The 16,793-nt window shown below is 42.7% G+C and overlaps 1 protein-coding gene across 3 annotated transcripts in view; it reads left to right on the plus strand.

Annotated features, from left to right (window-relative positions):
- Nucleotides 1-16,793, plus strand: part of CTNNA2 (catenin alpha 2) — a gene marked incomplete at its 5' end in the record, with an annotated part of 1,039,969 nt that overhangs the window by 217,399 nt on the left and 805,777 nt on the right. For all 3 annotated transcript variants that reach the window (XM_082642275.1, XM_082642276.1, XM_082642277.1), the window contains one exon: nucleotides 8,232-8,398. In XM_082642275.1, the coding sequence (XP_082498401.1) occupies nucleotides 8,232-8,398 (167 nt within the window). The remainder of the gene's footprint in view (nucleotides 1-8,231; nucleotides 8,399-16,793) is intronic.

The following is a 16,793-nucleotide window of genomic DNA, read 5'->3' on the forward strand; positions in this document are numbered from 1 at the left end:
TCTTTCTCTAATTGCTTTAGGTGCAAGGTTAGGTTGTTTATTCAAGATGTTTCCTGTTTCTTAAGGTGGGATTGTATTGCTATAAACTTCCCTCTTAGAACTGCTTTTGCTGCATCCCATAGGTTTTGGGTCGTCGTGTCTCCATTGTCATTTGTTTCTAGGTATTTTTTAATTTCCTCTTTGATTTCTTCAGTTATCACTTCGTTATTAAGTAGTGTATTGTTTAGCCTCCATGTGTTTGTATTTTTTACAGCTCTTTTCCTGTAATTGATATCTAGTCTCATAGCATTGTGGTCAGAAAAGATACTTGATACAATTTCAATTTTCTTAAATTTACCAAGGCTTGATTTGTGACCCAAGATGTGATCTACCCTGGAGAATGTTCCATGAGCACTTGAGAAAAATGTGTATTCTGTTGTTTTTGGATGGAATGTCCTATAAATATCAATTAAGTCCACCTTGTTTAATGTATCATTTAAAGCTTGTGTGTCCTTATTTATTTTCATTTTGGATGATCTGTCCATTGGTGAAAGTGGGGTGTTAAATTCCCCTACTATGATTGTGTTACTGTCAATTTCTCCTTTTATGGCTGTTAGTATTTGCCTTATGTATTGAGGTGCTCCTATGTTGGGTGCATAAATATTTACAATTGTTATATCTTCTTCTTGGATCGATCCCTTGATCATTAGGTAGTGTCCTTCTTTGTCTCTTCTAGTAGTCTTTATTTTAAAGTCTATTTTGTCTGATATGAGAATTGCTACTCCAGCTTTCTTTTGGTTTCCATTTGCATGGAATATCTTTTTCCATCCCCTTACTTTCAGTCTGTATGTGTCTCTAGGTCTGAAGTGGGTCTCTTGTAGACAGCATATATATGGGTCTTGTTTTTGTATCCATTCAGACAATCTGTGTCTCTTGGTGGGAGCATTTAGTCCATTTACATTTAAGGTAATTATCGAAATGTATGTTCCTATTCCCATTTTCTTAATTGTTTTGGGTTCGTTATTGTAGGTCTTTTCCTTCTGTTGTGTTTCTTGCCTAGAGAAGTTCCTTTAGCATTTGTTGTAAAGCTGGTTTGGTGGTGCTGAACTCTCTCAGCTTTTGCTTGTGTGTAAACGTTTTATTTTCTCCATCAAATCTGAATGAGATCCTTGCTGGGTAGAGTAATCTTGGTTGCAGGTTTTTCTCCTTCATCACTTTAATTATGTCCTGCCACTCCCTTCTGGCTTGTAGAGTTTCTGCTGAGAGATCAGCTGTTATCCTGATGGGGATTCCCTTGTGTGTTATTTGTTGTTTTTGCCTTGCTGCTTTTAATATGATTTCTTTGTGTTTAATTTTTGACAGTTTGATTAATATGTGTCTTGGCGTATTTCTCCTTGGATTTATCCTGTATGGTACTCTCTGTGCCTCCTGGACTTGATTAACTATTTCCTTTCCCATGTTAGGGAAGTTTTCAACTATAATCTCTTCAAATATTTTCTCAGTCCCTTTCTTTTTCTCTTCTTCTTCTGGAACCCCTATAATTTGAATGTTGGTGCGTTTAATGTTGTCCCAGAGGTCTCTGAGACTGTCCTCTGTTCTTTTCATTCTTTTTTCTTTATTTTGCTCTGCAGCAGTTATTTCCACTATTTTATCTTCCACCTCACCTATCCGTCCTTCTGCCTCAGTTATTCTGCTATTGATCCCATCTAGAGTATTTTTCATTTCATTTATTGTGTTTTTAATCGATGCTTGATTCATCTTTAGTTCTTGTAGGTCCTTGTTAACTGTTTCTTGCATTTTGTCTATTCTATTTCCAAGATTTTGGATCTGGGAAATAGAATCTTGGATCATCTTTACCATCATTATTCTGAATTCTTTTTCAGGTAGACTGCCTATTATCTCTTCATTTGTTAGGTCTGGTGGGTTTTTATCTTGCTCCTTCTCCTGCTGTGTGTTTTTCTGTCTTCTCATTTTGCTTATGTTACTGTGTTTGGGGTCTCCTTTTTGCAGGCTGCAGGTTCGTAGTTCCCGTTGTTTTTGGTGTCTGTCCCCAGTGGCTAAGGTTGGTTTAGTGGGTTGTGTAGGCTTCCTGGTGGAGGGTACTAGTGCCTGTGTTCTGGTGGATGAGGCTGGATCTTGTCTTTCTGGTGGGCAGGTCCACGTCTGGTGGTGTGTTTTGGGGTGCCTGTGGCCTTATTATGTTTTTAGGTAGCCTCTCTGCTAATGGGTGAGGTTGTGTTCCTGCCTTGCTAGTTGCTTGGCATAGGGTGACCAGCACTGTAGCTTGCTGGTCGTTGAGTGAAGCTGGGTGCTGGTGTTGAGATGGAGATCTCTGGAAGATTTTTGCCGTTTGATATTATGTGGAGCTGGGAGGTCTCTTGTGGACCAGTGTCCTGAAGTTGGCTCTCCCACCTCAGAGGCACAGCACTGACTCCTGGCTCCTCAATTTGGGATGATTTGTTGTCTATTCATGTATTCCACAGATGCAGGGTACATCAAGTTGATTGTGGAGCTTTAATCCGCTGCTTCTGAGGCTGCTGGGAGAGGTTTCCCTTTCTCTTCTTTGTTCTCACAGCTCCTGGGTCTCAGCTTTGGATTTGGCCCCGCCTCTGCGTGTAGGTCGCCGGAGGGCGTCTGTTCTTCACTCAGACAGGACAGGGTTAAAGGAGCAGCCTCTTCGGGGACTCTGGCTCACTCAGGCCGGGCGGGAGGGAGGGGCACGGAGTGCGGGGCGAGCCTGCAGCGTCAGAGGTCGGCGTGACGCTGCACCAGCCCGAGGCGCGCCGTGCGTTCTCCCAGGGAAGCCGCCCCTGGATCCCGGGACCCCGGCAGTGGCGGGCTGCACAGGCTCCCGGAAGGGCGGTGTGGACAGTGACCTGCGCTCGCACACAGGCCTCTTGGCGGCGGCAGCAGCAGCCCCAGCGTCCCGCGCCCGTCACTGGGCTCCGCGCTTTCAGTTGTGACTCGCGCCCGTCTGTTGAGCCCCTTTAAGCAGTGCTCTTAATCCCCTCTCCTCGCGCACCAGGAAACCAAGAGGGAAGAAAAAGTCTCTTGCCTCTTCGGCAGCTCCAGAGTTTTCCCGGACTCCCTGCCGGCTAGCTGTGGCACATTAGCCCCCTTCAGGCTGAGTTCTCGCCGCCAGCCCCAGTCCTCTCCCTGCTCTCTGACCGAAGCCCGAGCCTCAGTTTCCAGCGCCACCCACCCTGGCGGGCGAGCAGACAAAGCCTCTCGGGCTGGTGAGTGCCGCTCGGCACCGATTCTCTGTGCGGGAATCTCTCCGCTTTGCCCTACCCAGGTATGTGGGGAGTTTCTTGCTTTTTGGGAGGTCTGGGGTCTTCTGCCAGCATTCAGTAGGTGTTCTGTAGGAGTTGTTCCACGTGTAGCTGTATTTCTGGTGTATCCGTGGGGAGGAAGGTGATCTCTGCGTCTTACTCTTCCGCCATCTTACCCGGAAGTCTGCCCTTTTTTTTTTTAACACAGTGTCTTAATTAGCAAGAGGAAGCCAACATCCTCTCTATTTGCATGTTGAGATGGTGAGCCTGCCTTTTTCATTCAGAATTAGATGATAGCATTTTTGATGATCATATTTTCTCTGCTGTTCAGTCAGGATGCCACTTATGGCATTGCTTTTCTTTCTTCATCACATTAAAAGATTTTTTGAAATCACATTTCAACTATCAAGTACTATATATCAGTCTACTGACATTTCAGTTGGTTTTGATTTGTAGTCATGGTTATAGAAGAATAAAGATACTAATCAATAGAAACATTTATTGACTTAAGAGTATAAAGTCAACAGCATGTTTTTTATAGAGAGACTTGCCTTACATATACAGGGTTATTGAAATTTTGGATTTATAAACAAAGATAATTTATTGGGTGCTTACTTGCTTTACAAAGTAACTTACAATAGGTTTTGTTTAATTATATGTTTGATACAGTGCAGTTATTTCAGAAACACTTCCACTGCACAATTAAATTTAAAGTTACCATGTTTATCAATATCTTTTCTCTTTATTTTTATAAAAATATTAAGTGACATCGGATTCAGGATTGATCCTCCGCACTCCATTTTTCTTTTACGCTTAGCACATCGCTGTTTACTGTTTCCAAGTCTGCGGTCTTCTACTGCATTTAAGCAAGACAGTAATCACCATTTTATGGAATGTGGCTCTTGCTACATTTATCAAGTCCTTGCAAAGGTTCCAATTCATAAGCATAAGAACCAAAACAAGCACCAAATTGAAAACCAAGCACTAACACCATTTTTTTGGGGGGATGGGTTATATTCTGCCTTAAAGCGATACGTTTTTATCAGGCAGATGTTTTCTTGCTTCTTAATTATTGTGTACACAAGCAGTGAAGTCAGCCACAAAATGCACTTCCAAACCTTTATCTGGGAGTTCACCAATTATTCTTGTCGTATTGGAGAGGATCGCAGTGATAGTGTTAGCTGCGGTATTAATGGTAAGTAATGAGTAAGCTCCCATTACTGGCAAGGCCTTGTGCTGGGTGCTTTGAATGCATTATCTTTGATATTTAACTTTAATGACAGCCTACGAAGTAGCTGTTTTATTTCCACCCCTATTTTATAGTTGAGGGGACTAAAACACAGAAGCGGAATAATCGCTGATCTCATAGTTTAATAATATTTGGAAGGAGTCAGGTGTGACACTTGGTCTTTGTTAGAGATGTATATTCTCTGTTAATCCACGGGTTAATATATGTAAAGCTTTTAGAACAATACTTACAAACTAAACCTTTATACAGAAGCGCTGTATACAGATTAATTAGTATTATTTCCCCTTAGTCACTTATTTGGAGATGTTAATTTTTTCTTCTTTCCAGCAGGTGGTAGTGGCTTGAGAGGATCAAAGGTTTTATCATAGAAGACCTGCTCTGAGCTTAGGTCTGTAATCAAGTTTATGAGCTTGAATACAAGAGTGTATATAAAAGAAACAGGCAGCTCTGGTGTCCTCTTTATTGCTGTCTTCCAGCTCCTACACATGCATGCTATTTCTTAGCTAAATATTTTAGTCTTATAGAAAAAGCAGTTCCCGGGGAAAATAGCTAATTTTATTCTGATAAACTCTCTTATCATTTTGTAATATAGATTTCCTTTTTCTTTTAGTAATCCTAAAACTACAGGGATGTAAAACGCATTAAAGTTATAGCTGACGCCAGAGTGCCTTTCCTTTAAAAACTTTAATAACATGAAATCATTTGTATCTGCTTAAAGTGAGATTTTAGTTTTCATTTTCTTTTTTTCTTTTTTTTTTTTTTTTTGCGGTACACGGGCCTCTCACTCTTGTGGCCTCTCCCGTTGCAGAGCACAGGCTCCGGCCGCGCAGGCTCAGCAGCCATGGTTCACGGGCCCAGCCGCTCCGCGGCACGTGGGATCTTCCCGGACCGGGGCACGAACCCGTGTACCCTGAATAGGCAGGCGAACTCTCAACCACTATGCCACCAGGGAAACCCCTGTAGTTTTAATTTAAATTGGATTAAATCGTCTTTTATTTATTGGAGGATAATCTCAGAATTTAGTGTGACACTTCCTTTTGCAGAGTCACATTTGCTAATGTGGATCCCTCTCTGTCTCTATCTCTCTCTTTCTCTGGGTCTCATTCTCTTTCTCACGGACATCTCCCGAGCGCCTTCCAGAAATGCCTGGTGTGGTCCCCAAGCTCCACCTGACAGCTCCATCCTGCTCTCTGCCATCCCCTGGCTTTGAAGCAGTATTGCTGACCAAATAGTCAGCATCTGGATGAAGTGCCTTTATACTGACCCCCTATATGAAAATCTGATCTTGAAAATCCGTTTCATTAGGCATGGTTTCTCCACAAGCTGGAAAGGGGTGTGACTGGACTCTCCTCTTAGGGCCCTTTTTTTCTGAGAAGAGCCCTGCCTGAAAGGTCCATTCTTACCCGAGCTATGACTCATACCAACTTAACCTGAAAATTTGGGACCAACCATGTAGCTCCCTCGGTTCACATGCAGAATAAATCTCCCCCTTCCTTGAATAAGTGGATCCCTTCCAACAGCAGCTGACTTACCCATTAATACCATATACAAATGCGTCCATTCTTTACCTAGGGTGACCCTCTCGATATTTCATTAGATTCACCTTGGTGTATAATGTTCTTCCTTGCTGCACTCTATAGAGTGAGAATGAGGTAGACTTCTCCCCACCACTCAGATATCTGCTACTGTCTTTTTCTGAGGGACAGGGGGTGGTCAGAGAGGAGATTTATGCAAGTCTGTGGCAAGGATAGAAGAACACTGGGGTTGAATATGTACCTCCTAACTGCCAGCCTCTACCTTAAAGTATATTTAGGCCTCTAGAGCCATACATCTTGAAAACTCACCAGTATGATAATGAATATTTAAACTTCTCCCATGCTGTTGTTATATATTAAGCCACTCGTTTGTGCCTAGGGGTAAAGACTAAGCTGGTTGGCTGTGTCATAGATGGTAGCCTCTTTTAAAAGTCCAACAACACAATATATTTCCTTACACACCCACATTTCTTAATTATAAAAAGGATCACTGTGAGGGTTTAAATAACTACAACACTGAGGGAATTACATTATATTTTGATCTGCCTGTACAATGATGAGAAGAGTTTTTTTTTTATTTTCCCTTATATCTTAGGATACATTATAGGATGCATGGCCTTTCAGGGATATAATTGACTTTATTTAAATCAACTCGGTTTTGATGAATAGATGAGAAGTATCATTTTATAAATAAATATTGAATGACTTGTGTCACCCTAATTTAATTAATTGGGCATATTAACTCTACTCTTCTGGTTCATTGAAGCATTTGTACCCCTGTGTGTGTTCTGCTCTGTGAAGCTTCATTATACTTTTTCCTAGTTCTAGTTCCTAGTTCTGCATTCTCCGGGTGGATATCCACCCCATGGGGCCCATCTCATGTAGTGAATGATCTCCCTTTGTTTCCCTCTCCTGTGGTGCAAATATGTACCTGTCCATTGTGTTGGGTCCGTATTCACCATCGCCACCTCGTCTCTGGTTTCCATACCTAACCAGCCCCCAAATCCATTGTTTCTCTCATGCAGATATCATTAATACTCCCTTCCTCTCTCTATCCCGTTCCTATTTCCCTGGTCCTCATCCTCATTACTGTTCCCTCAGATTATAACCGTGTTTTCCTGTTTTCTCTGCACTAGTCTTGTCCCTTCCAGTTTATTTTATATAATGTGGCCAAAATAAAAATCTATGAAGTCATTTCCCTCCCGGCTGAGGACGCAGTTCAGATCTCTTCCACAGTGATCCAGGCCCTGGTGCCTCTCTTCCCCACACCCCTGACTCGCTGTGACTTTCCAGGTGATTGCATTTCCCCATACTCAGCGCCCTGTTCCAAGTTCTGGAGCCTTGTGGTGTTCCTGCTGCCTTGGGTTTCCTTCCTACCTTTGTCTTCCTGGTGAATACATTTAAGTTTTTCAAAGGCTATCAACGTTGACAGCTTCCTTCCTGCCTCACACTAAATGAGTAAATCACTTCCTCCTCTTGTTTGCCTTCATTCTTAATCATATATCTATGACGGCACATAATCACTATTGTAAGTATGTATTTATAACGTGTGTCCTCATTAGATTGTGAATTCCTTGGGGCCAGGGTGTTCTTAGTCACCTTTGCAATTCCAGAGCCTGGAAGAGAATCTGACATGAGTATGTGCTTAATAAACATCTGTTGAATCACTTCAATTGTCTCATAAGTGTTCTCTATATTAGAGAATAGCTTCCTAGCAGAGAATTAAAAGAACAGACTTGGGGTAACTCTATAGTCTGTTATTGTCTGATTAGCCCAATTAAGAGTACAGAGCTCATGAGGCCAAGGTCTTCAGTTTCATTCCTCTCTGGAACAGTTAACTTTATTCTTCAACTGTTAGAAACCAGCTAGCCTAGTGAATACCACTGGTTCCAAGGGATGTGCAGAGTGAGAATGATTAAGGTCAGGCAAATTCATCTCAGTTCTTAGACAAATTGAATTAAATATATTCCTTATTGATGCTAAACACATAATTTTATACCTGGGTTTTGTCTGCAGCACCTGTCTGGGTGCACTTATGCGTTTGCCTTGAAAGTTCCTGCTGCACTGAGGGAGCTGGTACCACCTGGTAATAGTGGTTTTGCAATGAGAGCCATGATGGCCCGTCCACAGATCTTTACAACCTCCAGCCTCTGAGCCTCCCGTCTACCCACGTGTGTCTCTGTGTCTGTCTTCCAGGTGAGACGATGCGCATCGCCTCTTCAGAGTTCGCTGATGACCCGTGCTCCTCGGTGAAGCGTGGCACCATGGTGCGAGCTGCCCGGGCTCTGCTATCGGCTGTAACACGCTTGCTCATCCTGGCGGACATGGCAGACGTCATGAGACTTTTATCTCATCTGAGAATTGTACGTATGTAGAACTTATCAAAATGTGCTTTACGTGGGTAGCAGTATTGACCATGGCACTGAACTGGACCAAAGATGTTTCCAAAGATGTTTCACTGCTCACCAGATCACTTGGTTACTCACCCAAGTGGTATGCCCCCAATTTTTCTACTACTAAAATTATATTCAATAATACATCTTTCAAAGTTACAGAAGATTCACTTGAATTGTTTTCCTTCTCTCAAAACACAGAGTTTGGATTTCCTCTTAGTTCTTGGTGTACAAAACAGTGCATCTTTCAGGCTGCAGAGGCCGTGTGTGGTGTGCCTGCCTTGACTTTGTCTTGAGATTCAGAGCAGCGCTGGTCCCTGTGGTAATTAGGCCAGGCCAGCTCTTCTGGGTAGCTGGCCACATGACCACCTCTGCCCAGCTTAATATGGATCCCATGTTGCATTGTATTTTGTTAACTGCTCCAGCGTTGCCCTTTTGTAGAATTACATACTTTGAACCTCCCTTAGTCTGGCAATAAAAAGAAGCCTCGTCCACAACACTGATGGCTAGAATCAATCTTTTTTTTTTTTTTTTTTTCTTTGCGGTATGCCGGTCTCTCACTGTTGTGACCTCTCCCGTTGTGGAGCACAGGCTCCGGAGGCACAGGCTTAACGGCCATGGCTCACGGGCCCAGCCGCTCTGCGGCATGTGGGATCCTCCCAGACTGGGGCATGAACCCGTGTCCCCTGCATCGGCAGGCGGACTCCCAACCACTGTGCCATCAGGGAAGCCCTAGAATCAATCTTGTTGCGTCAAGCTTGGCATCTAACATTCCTGGATTGGGTCTCTGGACGCATATGTGCCCCACCAACTCCTAGAACTCCATGATATGTCCCTTGCTTGTCAGGATTCCTTGGTTCCTTTTAAGTCTTTTGCTTCTTAATGGAAGTGGAGACTTGCCCTGGTCACACATTTTCCTGGGTCACGTGCAGCCCTCCCAGCCCTTGACAGCTAGGCCTTTCTCTGTGTTCCTAGTTGCTCACTGGTATCTATTTGCAGCCTGGGTGGACCCAACCTTTGATGATGTAGCTCAGTTGCTTAGGAACGTGGCTTCTTCCTAGAGGGTCTCTATTCCATGCCCTTTTTTTCTTTTTCCATGACATGAACAATGAGGGGGCAGGTGAGATAGGAAATGAATAACGGCCTGCTCTTGCCTCACCTTCCATATCAGATTTGTCCAGTATGGAGGTTCACTAAGACATTTCCAAAATCACAGGTGTTCTCTGTCAAACAATCTTGGGCAGGGTCTTAGCTGAGCTGGCCCCAATAAAGGAGCCAAGATTTCCAAAATTTTTGTATAAACTCTGCAATATTATGAAAGGCCTCAAATTCCAACATCCCCAGCCTGAGTTGCATGGTCATAAACCACAAAGCAGGGGTAGCTCTTCATGGTTTCTGTTCAGGTTCCTGAGGAACCAGCGGACACAAAGCAGAACCTGCTTGGGAATTTTTCTCTCAGACTTTTCTCAGAGATTAGGCCTCAGAAGCCCGGGAAGGCTCTTGCAAGTTGGATGAGGTGAGCAGTATGAGGAGAGACTGCCTATTTCACAGGATACTGAGGGGCAGTGTAACTTTATGAATAACCGTATGGCCACTGGAGTAAGACAGCCTACGTCTAGTCTTGGTTTGGGGTCCACTTGCCAGCCTGTCCTAACCCACCACATAAAGTCTCCACAGCATAGAGAACAGAGGGGTGGTAGCCAAAGAGGGGTGGGGGTGGGGGAGGGATGGGATGGGAGGCTGGGGTTAGCAAATGGAAGCTATTATCCAGAGAATGGATAAACAACAAGGTCCTCCTGTAGAGCACAGAGAACTAGATTCAATAACCTATGATGAAGCAGAATGGAAAAGAGCCTTAAAAAAGAGAATCTATACATACGTACAACTGAGTCACTTTTGCTGTACAGCAGTAATTAACACAACATTGTAAATCAACTATACTTCAATAAAATATATGTATAAAAAATAATAGGGCTTCCTTGGTGGTGCAGTGGTTGAGAGTCTGCCTGCCAATGTAGGGGACACAGGTTCGAGCTCTGGTCTGGGAGGATCCCACATGCCGTGGTGGAGTAACTGGGCCCGCGAGCCACAACTACTGAGCCTGTGTGTCTGGAGCCTGTGCTCTGCAACAAGAGGCCGCGACAGTGAGAGGCCCGTGCACTGCGATGAAGAGTGGCCCCCTCTCGCCGCAACTGGAGAAAGCACTCGCACCGAAACGAAAACCCAACACAGCCAAAAATAAATAAATAAACAAATACATTTAAAATAATAATAATAAATGAAACTTACTTAGGTCTCACACCTCATCTGTTAGTAGGGGCCTAATGATTGTGCAGCCCTCAGAGCTGTGGGGAGGTTTAAACTGGGGGAATTCCTTATGAAGCATTCATCACGGAGTCTGGTGCAAAGTAAGTGTTTGGTAAATGGCGGCTATGTCACCATTGTCAGATCCCGGAACTACAGTGCTGGCTGTTATTTATGCAGCCCTGCCTGAATTCTGTGCATCTTTTAGGCTACAGATGACTTTGTTCTCAAGTGTGTTGGAGAAAAAGTTTTACCACCTTTCTCTTCCAACCTGCTTAGTCTTCAAAGGCAACATTTTAAGAAAGATCTTTCCCCAGATGGACAGTCTTCCTTTACCAGGAGAATAGGACTGAACCTAAGGAAATTGACTTTACATCTTATATGTTCTCTGTGCCGTGGAAGGCCATTTCAAGCCCCTCTTGAGGAGTGATGAAGGCTAAATATTCTCCCCGAATGGCCCACACGTGGAGGGTGCTCGTGCAATCGGGGCCTGTAGTGTGATGTATGGCACCAGTTGCTGCCTACAATCCTGCCTCTACCCACCTGTTTTGACCAGTGCTGTCGGCTGATAATATCACACTGCAGCCTGTCTTCATGTGGTGCCAATTATATCCTCTTCCGGACACAGCAGATTAAGAGAGGTTTAAAAAAAAAAAAAGGATTTAGCACAATATATGGAAAGGTCAACCCAGCAATATTAAGTAGTCCTGTCAGACTGTCAGTAGTAAAATTAAAAATGATTGTAGACTGAATAACACATTTGTTCTACTGAAAGTGCAACCTCTGCAGGGTACAGCGGTGGTGGAATGCTGCCCTCTTTTGGAGAAAGTGGGGAACTTCAGCTTCTGGTGCTAGCGCTGAATTACTCAGGTGGCATGTGTCCTACTTGGGTTCAGGTCAATCGGGGTTTCAAACGATGGGACTATTGTTCCAATCCCCTAAAAAAGACAATGTGTCAACAATTCTTTGCCAATGAACATGGTACATAATTCTGCTTAGCATTTTTGTTCTTTTCTAAAGAAACACATCCTCTCATAAACAAGTGTTGTCTGCCAGCATCTACTTACTTGTTTTTAACTCAAAATGAAGGAAATATCTTTATGTATTTTGATGGAGCAGGTTAGAAATTATCATCTATACTTTTATCAAGACTTCTTCAAAATAAAAATGAGTTTCTTTACCAAATGGATGATAGAACATAGAGGAGAAAAAGAGTGGCAGGTACTTTCTAACAATAATAAAGCAGTGACTTGATTTGGGGTCGGAACATTGATTAACACAGTATAAGGAGTCCTGTAGCTTCCTGCCGTGTTAACCACTGCAAAGGTATTTTACCTTTAAGCGTTTCCGATAATATTTTACTTTTCATCTTTTAGGCCATATGCCAAAACTCTATTGCCATCCTTTCCAGAGATTGATTTTTCTCATTTCTGAGTAACTTACAGGAATATGGAGGGGATTGCCTTCTTATCAGAAACTTATTTTCATGTTTTTCCATAAATAATTCACTGAACAGATGAAGGAGAGTCAATTTATTCTCCTAAAATACCCATCTTCATTTTGTGCCCTGCACCCTCTAGGTCATTGTTGGCAAATTGAGTAATCCTGAGCAAAACTCATTCACCCTCTGAAAATGAGTAAAGAGCTGGGAATTCTGCAGAGGTTGTGTGATTTGGCAGAGTGTAGGTTTTTGCATTCTGCTACCTTAAAATTACATTTGCAAATTTAAGTTTATATGCCTGCTGAGGAGTCCATCTTTTCACATAACACATAGATATTCTAGCTGCTCGTATTAAGCTACTTGCTCTATTTTGCAAGTATTTGTGTGTGTGTTTTAATGTTGAGCTCTCTTTTGAATATATTAAGGATTCATATGACCGCTGAAGGTTTTTGCTACTGTAGTTATTTTGAATTCAGGAAGATAGTGATGGAACAGTGAGTGGCATATAGTTCAAAGCCGAGTTATCGCCAAAGTGGGAATTTGTTGTTCCTGAGCGAAGCTAAAGGAATCATTTGCACATCAGACATCATTAAAAACGACTGAATTATAATCACTTGTATTGTTGAAGTTGCTGGTGAGTGATTCCCTATAGACGCCTGGTGTATCCTGCAATCAGTTGACATTATCAGTGTATTAGATGGAGATGTGACACTTCATGCTTTGAAAGGACTCCTGCATTTCAATCAGTGATCAAGAAGAGTGATATTTATTTTCCCTAAACTCTGAATGAATGCAATCAGAGTATATTGTCCAATTCTTAGCGTTGGTGATGTCATTACACACAAACTCACCTAGCCATGTGTGTGTCAGAGGAAACAATACTTTTTTCTGTACTCAGGCTGAGTCCTGGAATAATGATGTTCCCGATTATCTCAGAATTTCTCTCTAGAAAGTCAATAGCAAAATGAGAAAACACAGCCATTTAGTCAACTTCTCAGGAAATTCAGATTATCTTGGAGGCTACCAGGGGACAAATCTAATGCTGCTGCCCTATTGTTGGTGGGTGAGTTTAATATTGCCTGTGGCTTTTGGGACATTAGCATTGAATGGTCTTAGTGAGTCCCCAGTGACATTATTTCCCAGCAGTCTGCTGTTTTGTCCTGCAACTCTGATGTGGCTCTTTTTTAAAAAAAAAAAATATTGAAGTATAGTTGATTTACAATATTTTGTTAATTTCTGCTGCACATAATCAAGGTATAAAATATCCTTGTCTCTGATTATAAAGGGAGAAGTTACTGCCCAGGTCCTTAGCACATGTTTTTCATCAGAGCTGTCATGGCATTAACTTCTGCTGATTTATTTGGAATTTATTTATTTATTCAGTTATCCTTTCAAGAGATTGGATGCCTACTATGTATAAGACATTGTGCCAAGATGTATGACTCCAAAGGTAAATAAGACTCAGCTCCTGCCTTCACAACTTTATAGGCTGGTAGTGGGGGAGACATTAAGAAAGAGTGCAGTATATGTTGTGAAAATTGTGCATATTGTTATGGTCTCACCTGAAAGGAAAACATAATAATTAGGATGTTTTCCATTTTAAATAACAGAAACCCAACTCAAGTTGGCCTTTCCAAAAGGGAATATATTGGCTCACCAAACTAAAAGTCCAGAGGCAGGTAGCTTCAGGCAAAGCTTGATCAAGGTACAAACATGTGACAAGGACCAGGTTTCTCTCTCATTTTCCTCACTAAGGACACTCTTCTCTGTAGGCCCTTTTCTCACAATCTCACGGTAGCTGCAAAATATTCTCAAGAGTACATGCTTCTAGACTATAGTTAGCAAAAAAGAGGAAATTCTCTTCCCAGGCAGCTCAAATAAAAGTTTTACAATTTTGTTAGTCATTTTGGCCTCCAAATCAGGTATACATCTCTGAGTTAATTATTTAGAGGGGGCGTAGGATGTGCTGATTTCTTAGTTTGGTCAGCACTGTTCCTTTCCCTCATCACCCCCCAAGCCAAGGATGGGATCAGTTCAAGCAAATTGTATTGTTGGGTGATTTGGGATAATGTGAAGATGGGTGATGTGGTTGGGTGAGGGAGGTGTTAGGACTGGGACTCAGTGAACTAAATGAGATTTGCCTTTTCCTGAACTAATTGTTCAACCACAGATTGAACAGGCTTGAGTCACAAGCCCAAGCCTGAAACTGGGGGCTAAGAGATGAAGGTATTGGAAAGAGGTTGGCCCCATCAAAAGAGTGAGGGAGGTATCGTCCTGTCCAGTAATGAGAACAAAACTACACAGTAATTTGAACAGGGAAAGCTTAATATAAAGAATTATTAGCTCTAATAGATTAGAGTAACAAGGAATTGTCTAGGAAGATGTAAAGAGAGCTCTAGGGAATCTAGGAATGGCAGATGGAAGGAGCAGCCGCTCCCCCCAGGACTGAGATAGAGCACACTAGGGAGAGCCCACCCCAAACCAGGGCCAAGATCCAGATGTTCCTAGGTCACTGGATGACAGAGGCCACTGAAGTGCCACACAAGCCAACAGAACTTGCTAGAACTCTGCCCTTTAGGGTGTCCAGGAAAACTATGCATGGAGACATGTCTCACTAGAGGTATTCCACTACAGAATCACCCATGGGGGCCACCTGGTGTTGGAGAAGCTATCTCTGCTGCCAAGCCTGCCCAGGGAGTGCTCCAGGACCAGGAAACAAAACCCCTTCCTCCTTTGTTGCCTGTCAAACACTCTCTCCCTACAAAGCTTAACATAGGAATAAGATGTAGGTCTTACCTGGTGGCTTAGTGGTTGAGAATCTGCCTGCCAATGCAGGGGACACGGGTTCGAGCCCTGGTCTGGGAAGATCCCACATTCCATGGAGCAACTAGGCCCGCGAGCCACAACTACTGAGCCTGCCTGTCTGGAGCCTGGGCTCCGCAACAAGAGAGGCCGCGATAGTGAGAGACACATGCACCATGATGAAGAGTGGCCCCCACTTGCCACAACTAGAGAAAGCCCTCACACAGAAACTAAGACCCAACACAGCAAACATACATAAATAAATTAATAAACTCCTACCTCCAACATCTTCAAAAAAATAAAAGAAAAAAAAAGAATATATTGCACAACACAAGAAATATAGCCAATATTAAGAAAAAAAAAGAAAAAAAGAAAAAAGACATAAAGGGCCGAGCTACATGTTCACAGAGCAGGCAGAAAGTATGAAATTTAGATTTGATAACGAGCCTAGGGAGAGAGTGGTTCACTGCTCCCAACTGGGATGCTCTTGCCATAAGAAGGGAGATGGTTCCAGGTGGGACAAGAGATTTCACCTACTGAGAGCTTCACAGAGGGAGGAAATAACAAAGGCATGAGAGTGAGGGAGGGACTTGGGGCTTCACAGTAATATGGTTGATTGATTCTGTTGTTGGAGCAGAGGGTGAGGTTGGGAGGGGCAGTCACAGAGTCAGAGAGATACAGGGTGTGGAGTGTCTCCGTTATCATGAGAATTAGTTTGGACTCTACCCATTTGTTTAGACTCTGTATAGATTATGGGGGACTGCTGAGTAGTCCTAAGCATTAGAATCAGCTTTGTGATTTAGCCAAATAATTTTGGTAGCAATATGGAGAAGGAATTAGAAGAGGGGTGAGCCCAAGCAAAGAGACAGATTGAGAGATGAGAGATGATTAAAATGATCCAGGCCAGTGAAAATGAATCTTCATTATCAGCTGATCAGTACGATCCAAACTGGACTCCAGCAGCTTTACAAAACCATCCTTTTTAGGAAACTGAGGCAGCACAGCCCGGAAGTTAAAAGTATGAGCTCTGGTTCCTGCACTCTCTTGCTGTGAGACCTCTCAGGCTGGCTGTGTCACCCCTCTGGCTGCAGTCTTTCCTCTGTAAAGGAGAAAGAAGAAAACTATCAGCTTCAAAGAGCTGTTTTGGGGGACTAAATTAGATATATGTAAAACATTTGGACCAATGTCTGCTACATCATAAGTAGTCAGGGACATTGGCTATTGTCATTTTTCTTGCACAAGCTGAAAGTAACTTTGGAAATGTATCAAGCTGTATTATTGTACTTTATAAAGCATGGCACTTTATGAATAAATGATGTTAGCATTTAATCATTCTTGCTTTCTGATGAAATCATTTTCTTCACTTTTGAACAAGGAAACAGAAAATTGAATCAAGAAGCCCAGCTTATCTTTAGGAGGCAGAAAGATAAAGTATGATGTTGCTGAGATATCCATGGTCAAACCAGAGTATATGGCTCAACAAATAAAGTAGTTATATATAGAATCTTGTCTTCATTCATTCATTTACTTGGCCAACTCCTATTTCCAAGATAACATCTTTTAAATTTAGCTATAAATCCAGATCCTAACAAGAGAGCTTTGTATGACTTATTAGTTTCATTAGTGTCACTTAAAACCCAATCAACTGGATATCAGCTGAAGGACTCTGGAATGAGGTCAGTCTGTCCAAAAGGAAATGATCATAACAATGATTTATAACACTGGTATGCGCAGTAACTGTGGACAGGAGAACAGGATCACATGGTCCAGGAGGTGAATCAGACTCCTCTGTTCCTGCTGTCCCCATCCCTGTATGCC

The sequence above is a fragment of the Mesoplodon mirus genome (genome assembly GCF_964341445.2).
Source record: "Mesoplodon mirus genome assembly, chromosome: 14".
NCBI lineage: Eukaryota > Metazoa > Chordata > Mammalia > Artiodactyla > Ziphiidae > Mesoplodon > Mesoplodon mirus.